Source organism: Harpia harpyja, chromosome 8, assembly GCF_026419915.1.
Source record: "Harpia harpyja isolate bHarHar1 chromosome 8, bHarHar1 primary haplotype, whole genome shotgun sequence".
NCBI classification, from domain to species: Eukaryota; Metazoa; Chordata; class Aves; order Accipitriformes; family Accipitridae; genus Harpia; species Harpia harpyja.
Window position 1 is genome coordinate 28,962,006 of NC_068947.1, and position 18,390 is coordinate 28,980,395.

General features: G+C 38.4%; 1 protein-coding gene across 2 annotated transcripts in view; it reads right to left on the minus strand.

Moving 5' to 3' along the window:
* Positions 1-266: 266 nt before the first annotated feature.
* Positions 267-18,390, minus strand: part of CXADR (CXADR Ig-like cell adhesion molecule) — a 37,610-nt gene continuing 19,486 nt past the window's right edge. Inside the window, exons 4-8 of one of the 2 annotated variants that reach the window (XM_052794476.1) lie at positions 18,077-18,232; positions 14,694-14,816; positions 14,214-14,352; positions 13,652-13,838; positions 267-842 (exon numbers count right to left, since the gene is read on the minus strand). In XM_052794476.1, coding sequence (XP_052650436.1) covers positions 801-842; positions 13,652-13,838; positions 14,214-14,352; positions 14,694-14,816; positions 18,077-18,232 — 647 coding nt within the window. In that variant the 3' untranslated portion in view covers positions 267-800. Of the gene's footprint in view, positions 843-9,554; positions 13,839-14,213; positions 14,353-14,693; positions 14,817-18,076; positions 18,233-18,390 lie in introns of those variants that run through there. The other variant, XM_052794475.1, reaches the window with a different exon arrangement.

Sequence of the window (18,390 nt, forward strand, 5' to 3'; positions counted from 1 at the left end):
CTATGCTCCCATCCACAAGATCAGTCCACAGTGGTCTCATGCTTACAACCTGGTTAGGTAGACTAGTATTTTCATTATGAAGTCAATACCCAAAGTCTCCACACAGCAGGAGGCAACAAGGACCCTGTAACTAGCCTGGTTTAAAGACCGTGCTCTTCTTCCCTCTGGTCTCCTGCAGGGTAAACTGGGGAGCAGAAGGAATCAGGCAGTCTACAGACATGAATTACCACAACACCTGCATTAACAGATTATGCTGAAGCGTGTGCTAACTGTAACGTTCAAGTACATTTTATTAAGTGTTATAAATACACAATTTTAAAATACAGCACATTTCACACACAGGTTGTAAGACCTCATTGGTATCCCTACAGCATTGAATAGATGATACACTTCCTATCAAATCAGCAGACCAGAAAGCTAAGAAAAAACAAAACTACTTTCAGATTACAATCTCTTTCAACGCCCCACTGCTTAAGGCTATATTTCTACTACCTGAGTTGATTTTGTTAACTTCACAATTTTTTGAACCTCCGGGGAGGTGGGGGGGAAGGCAGAGAGGAGTGATTGTGCATGCTTTTCAAAATACAACTAGCAAGAAAAATGTTGGTAGTCACTTTGTAAACTTTGCATTAAAAATATGTAAAAGAAAAAATTTGGTACTTACAAAACTGAATACAGCCTACTTAATAATCTTGAATCTAAAGTGAGATCAAGTAAAAAAACAGCACTTCATTTCATAATGTACTTCAGTTTCACCACACTTGAAAGTCATGCAAAAAATGATGCCTGTTTCTTCATGTTTATACCACTGTTATGTCACCAATCTTGTGTGCGATGTCATACTATAAAAAGAAAGAATATCATTAATCTATATTAACAAGAGGCTAGATACTGTAATATACAGCAATTAAATGTACGATTCCAATCATCACCCAATTTATGGCCATTCAGATTAGAGTTTATACCAGTGTCTTGCAGAAAACCAGTGCAGTGGTGTAGGAAATTGACTCCATTTTTCAGTGGACTTTAAATGACTATAAACTTAACTTCATAGCAAATTTTCAGTATCTTCACTTAGGTTATCTGAAAATCCTTGTTGATGTCCCAGTGCCTACCTACTGCCATCAATTTTTAAAGTATCTGTCAAAGTCTGCTTAGATGTCTCTCTCCTCAGTTTCATATCAGTAACTTGAATTATCAAAGAACCACACATTTTTGTTGTTTACTGCTATAAACGCTCAGTTGTCTCAAAGAATCCACTGACTGATCCCAATCTGCATACTTGGTTCTTTCACCATTTCCTTAGAAGTCAGTTCTACCTCCTTGGCTATTTTTGTTGACTTTTTCTGGGGACACTTTTTTTCACAAACATAGTAGAAAATAATTCTTTGTTCCAGTTACAGTTCTTTATCAGCTCTGTATTCTTTGACTTAATATTCCAAGACTGATATTGTAAGAAAAATAACTAAGCATTTTTGCTACCACTCCATGCTGCAAAACTGCCTTTTCTATCTATATGCTGCCTGTACTCAAACTCTGCTGACAGTCACCAATATTAATTTTCCAAACATGATATTCTAACAGAAAACAACTCTTCCTAATTAATAATCCACACGTGTATATGGATATATTACATTTACTGGAAACATCTCTCTCTCTTACTCCACCATTTCAGCTTATTACAGGCTTTTGTATTATTATACCAGTCCTCACAGATTTTTAAAACATGCCTCAATGCCACAAGTTTCTCCATAAGACCAGTAATTAAAAAAACTGACTCAGGCTACCTCTGTAACATCTCACTTTCTTCCTTGCAAACTGTCACATTGCAATTAGAATTACACATCAACTAAAATCTTCTAGTTGCACATGACAGTAAAAGTAATTGAGTACCTTCACAAAACCTTGCTTGGAAGCATAACTCAAATCAGTACAAAGTACTGCTTGGCATTGAATCACCACATTTGCCTTCTTTCTATTTAAAGCTACTACCTAGCATGAGAATCTGTTTTACAACTTCATTCTGGCTATTGTTTATATACTTATTCTTTTAAGGAATATTAGAGGCATATTAATTGGGACTGAACACTGAGGCAAGAAGTGTCCTGTCTGTATTCCTGTCTTCGCACCACAGCTAACACAACACTCCTATTTCCCACCTCTTGCATTAATAACTCTCAAACTGGTAACTAGATAATAATTAATAAACATATGCCTTCTAAATAAAGATTAAGCTGCTTCCCACACAGTTCCTCCTATCCCACTGTATTGGAAAAGCCTGAAGAAACAGAGCTCTTACATGCCAAACCGTTTATAAATCTGGCTATTCTCAGGGATTAGGCAGGGGTGTGAGTAAGGGCTCACGTAACAACAGCTCTCCATGAAGCATGTCCTGTTTGCCCCCTTTCATGAATGAGTCAAGAGACAATTAACACACCCTGCTTATGAAGAAAAAAATCTGCTATATGGCACACAGAGATGAGCTGGGATGGGGTGAGAGCTTTTGATCCCCCAGTTGTTTGGAAAAGCAAAAGGGGTTAAAAAATAGTTACTTAAATGAGCTAGAAGGGCAAAAGGGAACAAATACAACATAATCTGTTCTCCTTTGCCTGCACTGTCCTGATACTTTCAGTCTTGATTTTCTTCTTTCCTTCTCATCTAAGTAAATCCCTACCAACAAACAACAAAACAAAAAAAAAAGAAAAAGAAAAACGCAGTCTAGCAAGGGAACCTTAGCATGCAGCTAGAGGTTATTCATGAAACTGTGACAAAGCAAAAAAGAAACACCAAAATTAACCACCCACTGGTGTTGTAACTTATAAACAAGGTGTGGTAACTCTTTCGGATCTTGCAAGGAAAAATATCAATTAATGAGAAACTGCTGGCTGCCCAGGTACTTGCAATCATAACTTTATTACATGTAAGCTGGAAAAACAGGGGCCAGTCTAAAGTACAATACATGTTGTATTTAAAGTGTCTAATGCCTAAACCAGAGACAAATGAGTGAAACCGGTTAGGAACAAAAACTACGATAAAAAAGATCAGTAAAAGGAATGACCTTCCACAAAAGCATATTCAATAGCAACATACTACACTCAGAAAAGGGAAAAACTGTCTAAAAATCCATCCTGCTTCAGTGGTGAAATAAATCCAGCAATCAGAAATAAATAGGTGGCATGTAATGGAAAGAGGAAGGTCAGCCACCAGTGTAAGTGGGGAGCTGTAGGCAGAGGAAAGTTGTATAAAGAGCCAAACACAAAGAGTAATTTGTTGCTGGCAGGGCCAATGCAATGACGACAAGAAGGAGCTTTACGTCTCTACGTATCTCAGCCTGGCAGTTTAAGTATACATGGCTAGATACTTCCAGTATCAGTAACGATGAAGAGGAGTACTCAAGACACCTTGATTCTGTATTTGCAAAATAAATGGGATGAACTACTTTATCCTGAGAATACTTTCCATCACACTAGTAAGCGAGCAGCAGGGAAAAGGGTGGTGAGGGACTGCCAAGTGACCCAGCTGAGTGATGAGGGACCCCAGCCCAAGTGAATACTCTCCTACACGCTGTTGAGTGGAAGGAGAGAGAAGCCGCCTCCTTTGGAGGCAATGCCAAGCAGGCATCCAAGCTGGGATCTCTGACAAAGCCTCCAGAGGAAACATGTTTCCCCTTGCATTGGCAATGGGCTTTGGGGGATCTTTCACCCTCAAGAAGCTGCCTAATGAGATCTACCTTACTATCATTTTTACTACAACTTGAAGTACCCAGGTAGCGCTAGAAGTACTGGAAGACTGACTGTTGTCAGGACAGAATTAAAAAACAGCGAACAGCAGGAGACAGAGACAACCACAGATGTTCTGACCAACGGAACCATCTTTAAATACATATATTTGAAAATTTTCTGTCATTAGGAAAGAAGTTAAAATAAGCACTAGATAGGCAGCTGCTGAAGACGGGAAAGATTTGTCAAGAATAACTTTAAAAAAATGACAGCGCGATGGCAAACCTGAGTTCCAAAAGTCCCTAAAAGTCCACAGAACTATCTCCATTCTAACAGATATGGAAGCTAAGGAATGAGATGTCAACACTTAAAAAAAAAAAAACAAAAAACAAAAAACAAACAACACATGGTTAAGTCATGACAGAGGACATCAACCCTAACCCTCCAGTTCGTTAATCAGACTCCCTTGCCTTAGGATTCTTTTATTATTGTTATTACTGCAGGTGAGTGAGCTTCTATTAGCCATGTCAAGCATTAAGCACGTCCTAAGCTTCCTTGCACATTCAGCAATTTCCCCCCCATGTACAAACCATACAGCCAGCAGCAAGTTAACTAGTTAATAAGGTTGGCAGAGACACAAGATGTTGTCAGAATAAAATTCACATGTGTAATACAATGACCCAATTTTCACTGTCAGCTGGATACCCCACTCAGAGTGCTGATTAAAATCCTAGCTTGCCCAGGTAACGCCAGGGGTAGGGAAATTATTCTAATTCAGGCAACAAAAAGGCTGTTGACCATAAAGGCTCTAAGGCTCCTTCCAGCTCTTTCATCCAGGAATAAAGGATTTTAGTGGGTTTTCTGAGATTCCTGCCTGCCCACCCAGTTCATGCACTATTAAAAAAATCACATTGATATGCATATATCATTTAAATAATACACCAAAAATACTTCAAGTAGCAACATAACCTTGATTTTAAAAACATGTAATTGATGTTTAGAACTTCAATGCCTTTTCAAGTATGCACGTCTAGCGTGATCAGAACTGTACGTTATCTGTACAAAACCAACAATTTTCATTGTCTTGCTCCTAAAAGAAAACTGACAGATACAATTACGGTGTGTCAAAGGAATTTTTTTTTCCTGAATGAGCTGCAAATGAAGAAACATCATTGGTGACCTTAACTTCAGTCTGAGGAAAACAGACATTTTAATGATTAGCTCTAAGCTCTGGTCCATGCTAGTCAGTCAGGCTTCAGTTACGCTTTTTTTTTGGTAAATAAAAGGGATGTAGAGGTATGTACTTCCAGCCTAGCAACAGAGTGTGTAAAGGTAACGCAAATACAGCGTTTCTCACCGCAAATGTTAAAACCTATCATAAACTACATTCATACCTCAGCTGTACATTTCCTTTTAATAATCTCTGTACAGTTACAGCTTTTTGTCAGAGCTTACACAGAAAAACAAAATGTCTTAACTGATGCGGATTACAATAACCGTTTTCTTACCTAAATTATTTTCCTGAATAAGCAGTAAGAAAATAACTTTCCTGCACCTAAGAAGGTTATTTTGCTTTCTGTTGGAAAATGTAACATTTCTCAGCAAGTCACCACAAACCACGGCAGAGCTGTACAGTCCCATTTAGCTGCAGAGAGGGAGGGATGCAGGCTACCCAAGCATCAGCTGCAAGGGGACATTCAGTATTCCCAAACACACAATTTATCACTTTGTTTCAATACAAAGCACTCATATTTAGCCATAAAATGTTGGGGTTTTGGTTTTTTTTTTTTCCAAGTGCGCTGAAGATGTTATGGGAGACCACGGCTTTTTTTTTTTTTTTTTAGTTCTGTGTTTTAAACACAGTGGGTTTTCCCACCTTAAATAGGGATACAAGGTCATTAAATTAAATAGGTTACTTAAAGAGGTCACCCAAACCATAACTCAAGTCTGAAGCAAGAGAAAAAGATATTGCAATTCCTAAGCCATTTCACACTGAATTACAGAATACAAGGATGAAACCAGTGCAAGACCAAACAGTTCATTTGAAGCTGTGCCCTTTTAGTAAGTTGTAATTTTTCTTGTGTACTAAGAAGAAACAGGGAAGAATATATTAAAATAAAGTCATTCAAGCTTTATTTTGTATTTTACAGCTCTTACGGCTGAGATGAACTGTTTCTGGTCTTGACAGTTACAGGATTAGAAGTGACATGGAAGGGCATTTTATTTATCCAGATAAGAAGTTCGGTGCTAGCAGCCACAACATAAGCTTTTTGACATGTTCCACAAACCACCAGCTGTGTCCCAGAGTTGTCATCTTCTTTAGCAGTCACAAGCAATTCAGCAGCTTTATGTGTTACCACCAGTTGTCTCTATTTCTGGTCTAAGGGCATCAGTATCCCTCCCACATGAGCTATTCTACTAGTAAATGGAAATCTTAAGTAACAATTTTATCTTGATCTCCTACAATTAAGTAAGGCACAGCACAAATGTTTTGATTTCATCAAGCATTGTCTTAGAAACATCACCCATTCAGACGACTAGCAAGATGCTGTGAGCTGATGCTGCTCCTGGTTGCAATTAGAGACCTTAAACACCGAGAATGGATGCTCTGCTGCATGCTTTCACAAGTAAAACATGTCAAGTGATATGAAATCGGGAGATTCAGATTCCTGTATGGGATAATAGTTTCCCTTACAAATCATGGAGCAGGCCAAATCATAAGCTATGAAAAGGTGTTACTTCACTTGTACAGCACTGACTGGCCAATCAAAATCCAAGTTTCTTTACTATTCACGTAGAACGTAATTTGCAAAACTGACATAATTGAAAACTATTATACTAAAGGTACTAAATTACTTTTATAGCTCTTTACCATCTGCTTTAGTATTCCGTGATACCACATTCTGAATGAGTTGCTACCTAATCTGAGTGACCACAGCACACACCCCTGGAGATGTTTGTGCCCAGAGCACCAAGAAGCTGTGCTGTCACCATTTGCTCTGTCTGGAGTGTTCAGGAGACTCTAGTCTACAGTTTTTTCTGACTGTTTCTTTATACAGTATTACTAGTAATAATATAACCAAAAACATCACATACAGAAATTATGCGTGGAAGGAAGAGTACAGGACTCTGCAATTTAAGTAATGAAGATATGCTGGCTATACAAGCAACTCAAAATGCAAAAAGGTTTTGCAGACTGTCTGAAAACACCTAAATCAGATGCTGCTGGAAACCAGAGCAGGGAAAGGCTTCAAGAAGTTGGACAGTTCATTTGTGCTTCCAGAATTCGGATCCCTCCTACAAAACTTCACCCACACTGATCAGGCTCGCTGCTTTCCTCTCTCCATTTTGCAATTAGGAAAAATACACCGGGAAAAGAGTCCAACACCCTTCAGGTACAGCACTCAACTTTCATCCTGCCTGTCTGCAGCTCACAGAACCACAGCATCCAGCCCGGAGAAGTGGGACAACTGTCATTGCATCACACAGCCTTCTCTGCTTCCCAACAGACATACTGCCTCCCGAGGTTTTTCCCTGAAGAAAAAATTAGATTACTGAAAGTAAAATGATGTGCTTTCAGATGTTAATGTCTCTTCTAATATTGCCATGTTTTAAAATTGTTACATAATCAAGTTGCGTAACCAACATGCTCAACTTCTTTATAAAGCTACTCCCCGCCCGCCATCTAGCAATCCTGGCATCATACAAGGTTCCTGTATGAGTTGCACAACTTTCTTAATGCTTCCTGAATAATATGGTAGAATTGTCCTTCGTGTGTTTTTTCAGATAGCATTGACCAAAGGAAATTTCAATGACTGTGCTAATGCACTAAAAGTGAGGACCCAGCTAGCAGCTGCTGCCACTTAAATGCTATAGACTTTGCATATTCAAAGCAACTTCACCAGTAGTCCACAGCTGAAAGTTGAAGTCTTCAAAACTCCAGCTTATGAGGGTGAAACTAACATTGACCTACAACAATATGGGGGGGGGATATCAAAGGATCCTTAAAGGATCCCAATTTTCAGAAACTTGACTTTGAATGGAAGTCAGAAGCAGGAACAGTGCAATCCTCCAGGCCAGTTTTCTGCCAGGGCAGTTATTTTATAAAATTAAAGGTTCATATTCTTCTCCTGATAGCTGAGCCTGTACCATTCCGCAAAAAGCCTACAGCAAGTCAAAAAAGCAACAGAATCATCGTAGCTCAAGTACACGCATTTTTCTGTTAAGATGCAAGTCTTCATATTGTGAGCAATCACCTACAGTCACCCCACAAGTGAAAGATAATTTCAGAATAAGCTGAGACTTGGAAAGGTAGGCAACATTCATAGCATTCTTTCACTCTACTCTTGCTTTTGCTCCTTGATCAGCTGTTTTCTTCACAAGCTCTTTTGTTTTATGGATTTTACACACAAGAAAGCAAGGCTAAGTCATTGTCATTAACTGTTTTCTGAAACAGTCTAACAATTAACTGCCTATCAGCATTATCCTAGAGCCTGAAAGAACCCAAGCTTCTCCATCTGAGAAGTAAATTTTAAAGAGTAAGCTCAAAGTACACAGTCAGTCTAAGATGTTCAGAGGGAAAAAAAAAAAACCAAACAAAAACAACAACAGCAAGAGAGACCTTTCAAGAAACTTTATCCAAGGCATTGTCTAATACATATATAAGGACCACAAAGGTTTTGTACAACTACCACATGACAAGTGCCCTCTATTCTTTCAGGACACACTGGGGAAAGCACTAGCTGCTTTGCTGGAATTCCCACAGACAAGCTGGAGGTACACAGCTTCTCTGATTCACAATCACCTCATCTCCAAATAAAAGACCTGGGGCAGCTGAGGCATGCAAGTGCCATCTGTGACAAAACTGCCACCTTAGGAAAGGACTGAAGTCTTGAACTTAAGTCTTGAGGTTAAGGTTAAAAGGGTGTAGAAAGGTTTCTTAGAGCTCTTCAAATAGAGACAAATATGAACCTTCATTTTTATTAGGTTTCCTTTTGTATTTAAGCACAAATCTTAATTTGAAATAGAAAAAGTTCCTGAAGGTTTTTCCACCAGTACTCCATTTAACTTCATATGCTTGTGCACACATGTATCGGGTTTTTTATATATGCACAAAGAAGTGACTGAAACATCTGGCATGGCACAGGTACACATTTACATATGAAGATATGCATACATTATGAACAAATGTAAGCTAATAGGCCTCCAATGATATAAACATAATACATGCCATTAATGCAAACAGAGCCCATGCCAGACTTTTCATTTCCTAAAACTAAATATGTGCCCAAGACGACACTGGAGAAATTGCATTCATCTTAGGTAAAATTACAAGGACAGTAACCAGTTGGTTTACAAGGCCAAGAGGTGGGGAATATCCCAAGTCAACTTCCTTTGAATCAAAAAAGATGCATGTTAACTGACAATATAAAACACGCTTTGAGTGCTGTAAACCTGCTTGTTTGAATTTTAAAAGACAAGAATTTATCAGTTTCAGGAATTTTTGGTTCTACCTAAAATAAAGAGGGAGGAAATTTAAGCTAACATTCTTTTCCAGTGTCATGTTTCAGCGTTAACTGTTGAGATTGCTCCCGTGTGTTTTTAGAGTTGATCACTACATCTGTGTATCTACCATTAGAAACCACAAATAAGTGCATGTTTTAAAATATCTGAAGTTTTACTTCCCTTATAAATTAATCGGGGGAAAAAGCAAGAAATAAAATGATTAATGCTAGTGTGGTATACACAGCCATATTTATTAGTTCACTTCCAATTACATAAAGAGAAAGCTGAAGCCATACACAAGTGCTGCTTTAAAATAAAGACAGACTACTGTTTTCTCCAACAGTTTTATTTCAAAAAGTACACAAGTCTGTCATGGAACTACAGCATTTTAAAATTTTGGATTTCGTTTTTACAAATTCACTCACAATAATTCTATTTTAAAATACCACTCCCCCAAAAGTGTGAATATAAAACCTCATACTGAAATTCATATCAATATTCAAGTCCATGCTTTGTGCATGAGAAGTGTGATGTAACATCATAACATTTTGGATCCCAGGAAATATTATTGCTCCAATTTCAATTGAGCTATGCCTCAATGCTAGAGGACCAATAATCAAAGGGTCCCATAAAGCACCTATCAAGTGTATAAAACAAGGTTTAAGTGACACAAATAGTATTATGTCTTTAGACTGGAACAAAGATCTAAAGTGATCCAGAACAGTACACTGTTAAGAACAAAACCAAAAGCTTATCATGGAAACCAGTAATATACAATATTCAGCATTACAGAAAAACTTGCAATTAATCTTACTTGTACTATTAAGCAGGAAGCATACATCTAACATGAATGCGACTATCAGAGTTGATAAAGATGTATGCATGTACATTTCTATCAAAAGTCATGTTTTATCCGTCCAACAAGGCATTTCTGTGCACTACACAGTTTTGGAAGAAGTATTCATTTTTAGGTAAGAAAGTTTCAAACAAATATCTTTAAATATGCATTTCAGAAAGTTTATGAAAATGTTTGTAATGTATGGACAAGTGTTACGTAACCTCTACAGTATTACAAGTCTAACACTTTATTCACACCATACTAAATTGAGGGTTTTCTCCTATATATAGTAGTCCTCAACAGGCAAGTTTACAGTCATAACATTAACTAGGTTTCTTGAGTTCACTTAGAGTATTTACATAATGGTACCCCCCCCCCCTTTTTTTTTTTTAATAAAATGAGACATTAAAAATGCCACCTTAACTGATATTTCAGCTGCCATTACTTCCTAAAAGAGTTCTGTTAGCAGTTATCTGTAAGATCGGACACCTCGTGTGTTTAACCAGTTCACCACCTACACAGCTAGAAATCATTGCTAAACTACACTAGCTGCTTTTGAGAATCATAATCCAGTGTAAGTGAACAATCTATTGACAAAAGAAATAATTTATAATAGCAGTATTATGTTTTCATAGTAGTGTTCTATCCATTCAAAAAGGCATGATGATAGCAACTTGAGGCAAAGTTTACCCCAAGTCAGAGGTTCTTTATTTCAGATAAGGACTATGTCAGATTCTATTTCTTTTATTTTCCATGCAATTACATAAATAGACAGACACTGTCAAGGCTGCTAAGCCTAACAGCTAGGCTCTGAGGGCACATCACACTGTCTTTCTGTTCTGTCCATTTATTATTTTGTACAAGCTGACAGAGCATTAAGCATGTGTAAACTCTGCTCTGTATGCTTTAGTGAGATAGGTTTCTGTTCTTGAGTGTCCTAGGGCTTACCTGACTGTAAGTGCAGGGTCTCAGGCCAAACAAAAAAAAAACCAAAACCAAAAGCAAACAAACAAAAAAACAAAAACCACATCTCATCTCACATATGTCCACAGAAGGCCAAGAACCAAATTCAGTAGGTTTGTTGCCTGGTTGCTTAGGTTTATAGCTATCTCTCAGTCTGTGATTCAGTTTAGTTTTGTACTCAACTTGTATCTATAACTATAACCTTTTCATTAAGGAAGGCCTTAGTTTCAAGGTAAACAATCAGTGTATGATTAAAATCTCAGAAGTCTCTTCTATCACAATAAGTGGATGCAAGAAGATGTCTCCTCATCTGTTGTTCTTCATAAGCGTATGTTTGGCACAGTTACTAAACCTATTATTTACCACACAAGTAAAAGTCAATCATCCATCTCATTGGTACAACAACTGAGCAGTTTTCAGGAACATAAACATTTAGATCATAATTAGCAATTAAAGGAGTAACTGACATTTTGAAATACAGAACAATACAGAGAGAGACACTGAAGTCACATCCAAAAATAGGCATGAAGAGGTATAAATAGTACAGAAGAATCGAGAAATCAGATCACAGTGTCATGTTTTAAGAACTGTACCATCATCTAAGCACCTGTTCAAACAGTAAGTTTAGGCACCAGAAATTTCATAAAAACTGAAGTTACAATCAGGCAAAGTTTATTGACAAGGCACACATGAAAGATAAAAAAACCTGATCTATAACAGTATCAGTTTACAATCTAAAAAAGTCCCAAATGTGTAAAACTAAGTCTAGAATACTTAATAGTCATTCAAGTTTCTAAATTCAGTATGAAGGGTATGTTCCTTATGTTAATAGTGCCAGCCAAAAATTGTGCACCTAACTACAGGACAAACATTTAGTAGTAAGCCAAAGAATTTATCACAGATCTATAAGCAGCTACAAAAAAGCAGACACTAAACCTAGTAGTTTGGGGAAATGTTTTCTCTCACACTGTTGCTACATACAAATAATCCTAACATCTTTCAACAGGCTGTTCAGGTATTTACTTCATCAACATCAGTGCCACATACTATATGCCTTTAGAGTTTTCCAAAATACCTTGCAGTTTAACATCTATAGCTAGAATAAGCTGAAGGGACTCCCCTGCTCCCACCCCCCAGCACAGGATGAAGAAGAAAGCAGAAAATAGGAAGGAAGAAAAAATATCCACAAAGATTCAAACTGTACTAAGATTTAAATCCAGCTTCCACTGGTATATAGTATCAGTCATCAGAAGCTATCAGAAGTCCTTAAGTATGTGTGAAGGTAAGATAAGGAATTGTTCTGTTCCTCCTGTAATGCTTTAAGTTTGCAAAACTGGGAAGAAGAGTTTTTAATCTTGAAACACAAGATTTGTATCAACAATTCTGGATAACTATTTCCTCTCGGATTCTGGCTGCATGAAACACTTGCTCTTTAAAGTCTAAATGTCTGTTCATAATATTTAGGGCTGTTGAAGAGGCAAGGAGAAATTAGCTTTAAACTCCTTGCAAATTCATACAGAAAGATATTAGCATCTTAAGTAAAGGCTAACTACTGCTTACATGTGTATGGGAAAAGATGTTTCCACAGTGATGCTAGAGCAAGAGACAGATATCACATACCAGTTACTTAACAGCTTTCATTAAAACACCATGGAGCTTTTAGGTAATCAGTTTGGAAAAAAGTAAGAGCACTGCCTTAGAATCTAAACAGGCTTTGGAAAATGCAAGGTACAATTAACTTAAGACCTGTACAAAGACACATATTCATTCTTACTGTGACAGTAACATTTGATCTATAGATTTTAAAGCTTAGATACCACTACCAACAACGTGATAGGACCTCTTGCATCAGATAACATATTAAGTTATCTGACATGACTAGAACTACTTATTACAGAAAAATTCATCTTTCTAAGAGCTTGCAAGATCTCCTGTCACATTTCCACTCACTGAAATTTTAAATTCAGAACAGATTCAATAAATTAATTGAACCAATCAAATAACTGGTAGCCCCTGAAATAAGAGCTCAAGAAGTGCTCCAGACAAACACTACCAGGTTAAAGAACTGCATAAATACTCAGTTTGAACAGAATTCAAAGTCATCCTCAGTATTTCAGCCCCCTGCAACTACATCAGACAGTGGCCAAGTTCAAATATTTCTGTTATTCCAAAATTGAGGATAAAGTTTCAGGAACTCTGATAACTTCACGGTCTACATATGAAATGCTTTTGTTACTTCTCACTTGTATCTCACTGTTACATATTCAGAACTGCACATTAGCTGACAGTCTCTCTTCAACAACCTACCAGAGGTCCAAATACCTTCAGTGTCCGACATGTATTTAGGAACCTCAATGCTTTTAGCAAATAGTTCAACTGTCATATGCTAAAAAGTTTAAAATTAAAAATAAGAATTGGTGGCTTTTCAAACTTGTTCATCAAGGAAAACTGCATGCCATTTTTTAAATGAGGGATGAAACACGGTAGTTTTCTCTAATACTTACAATGAACACTTAAAAAAAGCAGCATTTAAATTAATAATATTTTATACTATGGACCCATCTTTGCTTTGTGCTGGAATCATCACAGGAACAGCTCCCATTCTACTTAAATTAGGTGCAGCTACCTTTGAAGGTGCAAAGGTTGGGTTTTGACCAGGAGTGCGTTCAAAGTCTTCACTTGGGACTTGGCTATATGGAGTTTTGGTATATCCTTCCATATTTGAGGGAGACATTGAACCCAGAGAAGAACGATTGCTGCCTATGTAGCTGCGGGCTGTTGAACTGCGACTTTTTGGAGGCGGAACATCTTCTCTGAAATAAACAGAAAAACAGTTCCAGAACAAGAGTTCAGTCACCGTTACCACGTAGGAGCTTACAAAACAAGCCTTCAGTTTGTTTCTTTCTATTCTGACACAGTAGCCAGAAGAGGCTCACACATTAAGTTAAAAAAAAAAAAATTAAAAAAAAAAATCAAGTATTCATTGCTTTTAAGATCTTTACTGAAATTAGACATGACTACCTACACGGTATTCAAAACAAAAAGTTCTCTGACAAGCTGTTAGTATCTTAATAAGCTTTCCAGATTAAGACAGAAATCTCAACTGTTAAGTATCTTACTTGCAGAAATACACATTTAAAAGTTAATCTTCAAATAATACCACTCAGAAACAAGACATACGTCATTACCTGATATCATGATGTACTTCTTTCTCATATTTCTTCTCTCTATGTTTCTTACAGCAACAGAAGATGAGAAAACCCAGTACACAAAGACCCAGCAGAGTTCCTATAATAGCTCCAGCAATTATACCAGCTGTATTTATAGCTAGAATAGATAAATAACAATACTGTTTGTTAAGTGTCAAGTTTCTATGACCAACTTTTTTCTTTTAACTCAACATTAAAAACAGTATGTTTCCACATGATCCAGGTTAATAGCATATCACTGAATCACAGAGGGCACGCTTCAATCGTGCATTTAAAACAACAGTAAGAGTTATGGCTTTCTGCATAAAAAGTAACATTTTGGGAAGTAAAGACTTGAAGTGGCAACCATCAGTTACACAACAGGGTTGGGTTTTTTAACCTTTTAGGAATTTAGAGAAACAAGATTATTCAGTTTTAATACGCAAAGTGCTATGTGACCATTACACAGCAAACACTTACGAGGGGTGACATTCAGCTCAACAGAACATTCATCCGTGCCAACTCTGTTTGAGGCAACACAATTGTATGTACCAGAATAGTCTTGAGAGGCGTTTTTCAAGAGAAGTTCCCCTGTATTTTTATCTACAAACAACAAAAGGTAGAGGTTTACCATTTTCCAAAATTTAATTCCATATTCAGTATTATAGAATTATTAATCCAGCACATAGATGAAATCTTAACTAAAAAATGCCATATTAAAAATATCCAAATAAAAACAAAAGTATATCATGCTGCAAAATACTATTATTTGTAACAAGGTAGAAGACTTTTACCTTAAATTTTATTGCACAGCATTTGACTTTAATATTAAGCCTACAGTCTAACTGCTCCATCAATGGATAGGAACAGATGCTTAGAACGGCCAATTCTCTCATCCTAACATAGAATTCTAAAATACAAAAGATTAACTGCATCCCAGAAGTACCTCCTTCTCTTCTTTCTGTCTAACCAATTCTACACAACCAGTTCAGATGCCTGCAGAACCCATGCTCAACATGAGGTGGATCTAACCTGAACACCGCACTCCAATGGGTGACCAATTAAATCTAGTTATGCTGACAGTGTAGGAGACAATCCATGAAAACAAAGAGTATTTCCCCAGGGCTTTCAACGCCATTGACAGCTACCTTTGTGAGATTCTACTATATGAACTTCAGTTGGCTTGCATGCTTTAATTGCCAATAGATTTGCCATCAGCACTGCCAAGAGACTACATCACAGGAACAAAGCACCACACAAATACTTAGCTCTTCCTCCTGAAGAAGTTAGGTAGTGTCTAGATTCTTGAGAACATGTTCAGTGTCCCCAAACCTACATTCACAAGTCCAAAACAAACATTGTTTTATCAAGTTACATGCCACTTCTGCATACTTCCTCACTAATTCTTGTCCAGCACTGATATTGTCAATTGATTTTTTTTGTTACCATGAAACAAAATTTGGGATGTGGAGAAAGAAGGGGCCTAACAACAGAAGCTTAAGGTCTTGACTGCTACAGAGAAGGACATTAGTGATCAACTGTTCACTGTCAAAACAAGAAATAAGACATATCAAACAGCACTACCAGGAAGCAAGTTCAAAATGAAGAACAGTATGAGGTTCTTCATATGTAGCTGATTTTGAGGGATCTGTGTTCAAATATACTACAGATTCTAATAGACTACAAAAGTTTAAAGGAAACTGGAGATGTTCACAGATGTCATTTTTTGTTTGTTTTAAATCAATTAAACTGAAGCCACATCTGAATTTCCTGAGGCATAAATTACAGGATAGGAGACGCTTATGAGGAACAACCACACAACTTATTCTCTCTACCCTAGACATCCACTTTGGCTACTCTTAGACACATGATACCACTTTGTCCTGTATGTCCTACACAACCCGAGTTAAAATACGTGTATTTGTAAGCAGATTCTTAAACTGCTTCAACTGCATGGAAACCCACCATCTCAAGGTTTAAGGTTTTCGTAACTACAAAGAAGATCAAAAAGAACCTGTACTGAGCAGTACTCTTCCAAAACATATTTCAGAATAACTTTTACAAAGCCAAAACTCATAAATTAACCTTCTACAATGAAGTTCTCACAATAAAAATCCAATACCACCACTATAATAATTTGGAAGCCATCTGTCAAAATTCAAAATATGTAACTCTTTCCTGTATGTCAGTGTATTGGCTTTGTGTGGCAAGGTTTTGGTAGCGGGGGGGGTTACAGAGGTGGCTTCCGTAAGAAGCTGCTGGAAGCTTCTCCTGTGTTTGGGAGAGCCCATACCAGCCAGCTCTAAGACGAACCCGCCGCCGGCCAAGGCCGAGCCAATCAGTGATAGTGGTAACGCCTCTGTGATAACATTTTTAAGAAGGGAAAAAAGTTGGGACAGACAGAAACGGCAGCTGGAGAGAGGAGTGAGAACATGTAAGAGAAACAACCCTGCAGACACCAAGGTCAGTGAAGAAGGAGGGGGAGGAGATGCTCCAGGTGCCGGAGCAGAGATTCCCCTGCGGCCTGTGGGGAAGACCATGGTGAGGCAGGCTGTCCCCCTGCAGCCTAGGGAGGTCCACGGTGGAGCAGATATCCACCTGCAGCCCGGGGAGGACCCCACGTCGGAGCAGGTGGGTTCCCGAAGGAGGCTGTGACCCCATGGGAACCCCGCGCTGGAGCAGGCTCCTGGCAGGACCTGCGGATCTGTGGAGAGAGAAGCCCACGGAGCAGGTTTTCTGGCAGGACTTGTGACCCCGTGGGGGACCCACGCTGGAGCAGTCTGTGCCTGAAGGACTGCACACCGTGGAAAGGACCCATGCTGGAGCAGTTTGTGAAGAACTGCAGCTCGTGGGAAAGACCCACGTTGGAGAAGTTCATGGAGGACTGTCTCCCGTGGGAGGGACCCCACGCTGGAGCAGGGGAAGAGTGTGATGAGTCCTCCCCCTGAGGAGGATGAAGCGGCAGAAAATAATGTGTGATGAACTGACCGTAAACCCCATCCCCAACCCCTGTGCCGCTGGGGGCGGTTGGTAGACAGTCCGGGAGTGAAGTTGTGCCTGGGAAGAAGGGAGGGGTGTAGGGAAGGTGTTCTGAGATTTGGTTTTATTTCTCATTACCCTACTCTGGTTGATTTGTAATAAATTGAGTTCATTTTCCCCAAGCTGAGTCTCTTTTGCCCGTGACAGTAGTTGGTGAGTGATCTGTCCTGTCCTTATCTCGACCCACAAGCTCTTTGTTATATTTTCTCTCCCCTGTCCAGCTGAGGAGGGGGAGTGATAGAACGGCTTTTGTGGGCGCCTGGCGTCCAGCCAGGGTCAACCCACCACAGTCAGCTCTTGTAAGAAGAGGGTAAGCCTTCTCTGTTACTCGACAACTTTTCTTCTAAAGACACGTACCCTTTTTTAAGCAAGAAGTTCTGTCACTTGATCAGGAAGCGAAGACCTCAGTTCAATCTCTAATAAAATTCAAGCTTTTATCTCCACTACCCTGAAGACAGCTCTAACCACTAGTCTAGACTCTGTCCTGACTCTTCCCTACTGTCCATTTGAGCACAAAAGCAGCCAACACCAGCAAACAAGAGAACTCGCAACACTCAGGCATGAGCAAGCATAATTCTGCAGCCTAATGGTAAGAATCGCAACTTAAAGCTTGAAACATTTCCCGTATGAATAAAAAAAAATAAAAACCAACTTGTTTCAAAGTCAGTTACTCACTGTTACTCAGTGAGAGGGCAGAAGTGACACCTATCTTGACTACTCTATACTAATATTAAGCAGGAGATGCTCACAAGTCAAGATAAGCCAAAAATACCAATGCAATCTTCCTTAAATATTTCAGAGTAATAAATAAAGTTTGACAGTACTCAGCATGGAAGTGGCAGGAAGTTCCTGTGTGCCAGATACTCTCCTCCAGTCATAAGACAAAAGTGGGGATCCTTCTTGTGATGCACATTTCAAGATAACGTCTTTTCCAATCTCTTGTGATCCTTCAATGGAACATTTAGTTCTTGCTGGCTTTACTAATAAACAAAGTATCGTTGAATTAATAACAGTCACAATCAAAATGCTTACTAGTTGTGTTCTAGTAGGTCAGCCCATTTTGCTAAAGACAAAGCTTGTACAACAAACAATTTCTATGCATGGAAAGATTTTCTACGAAATACAAGCCAGGCATAGA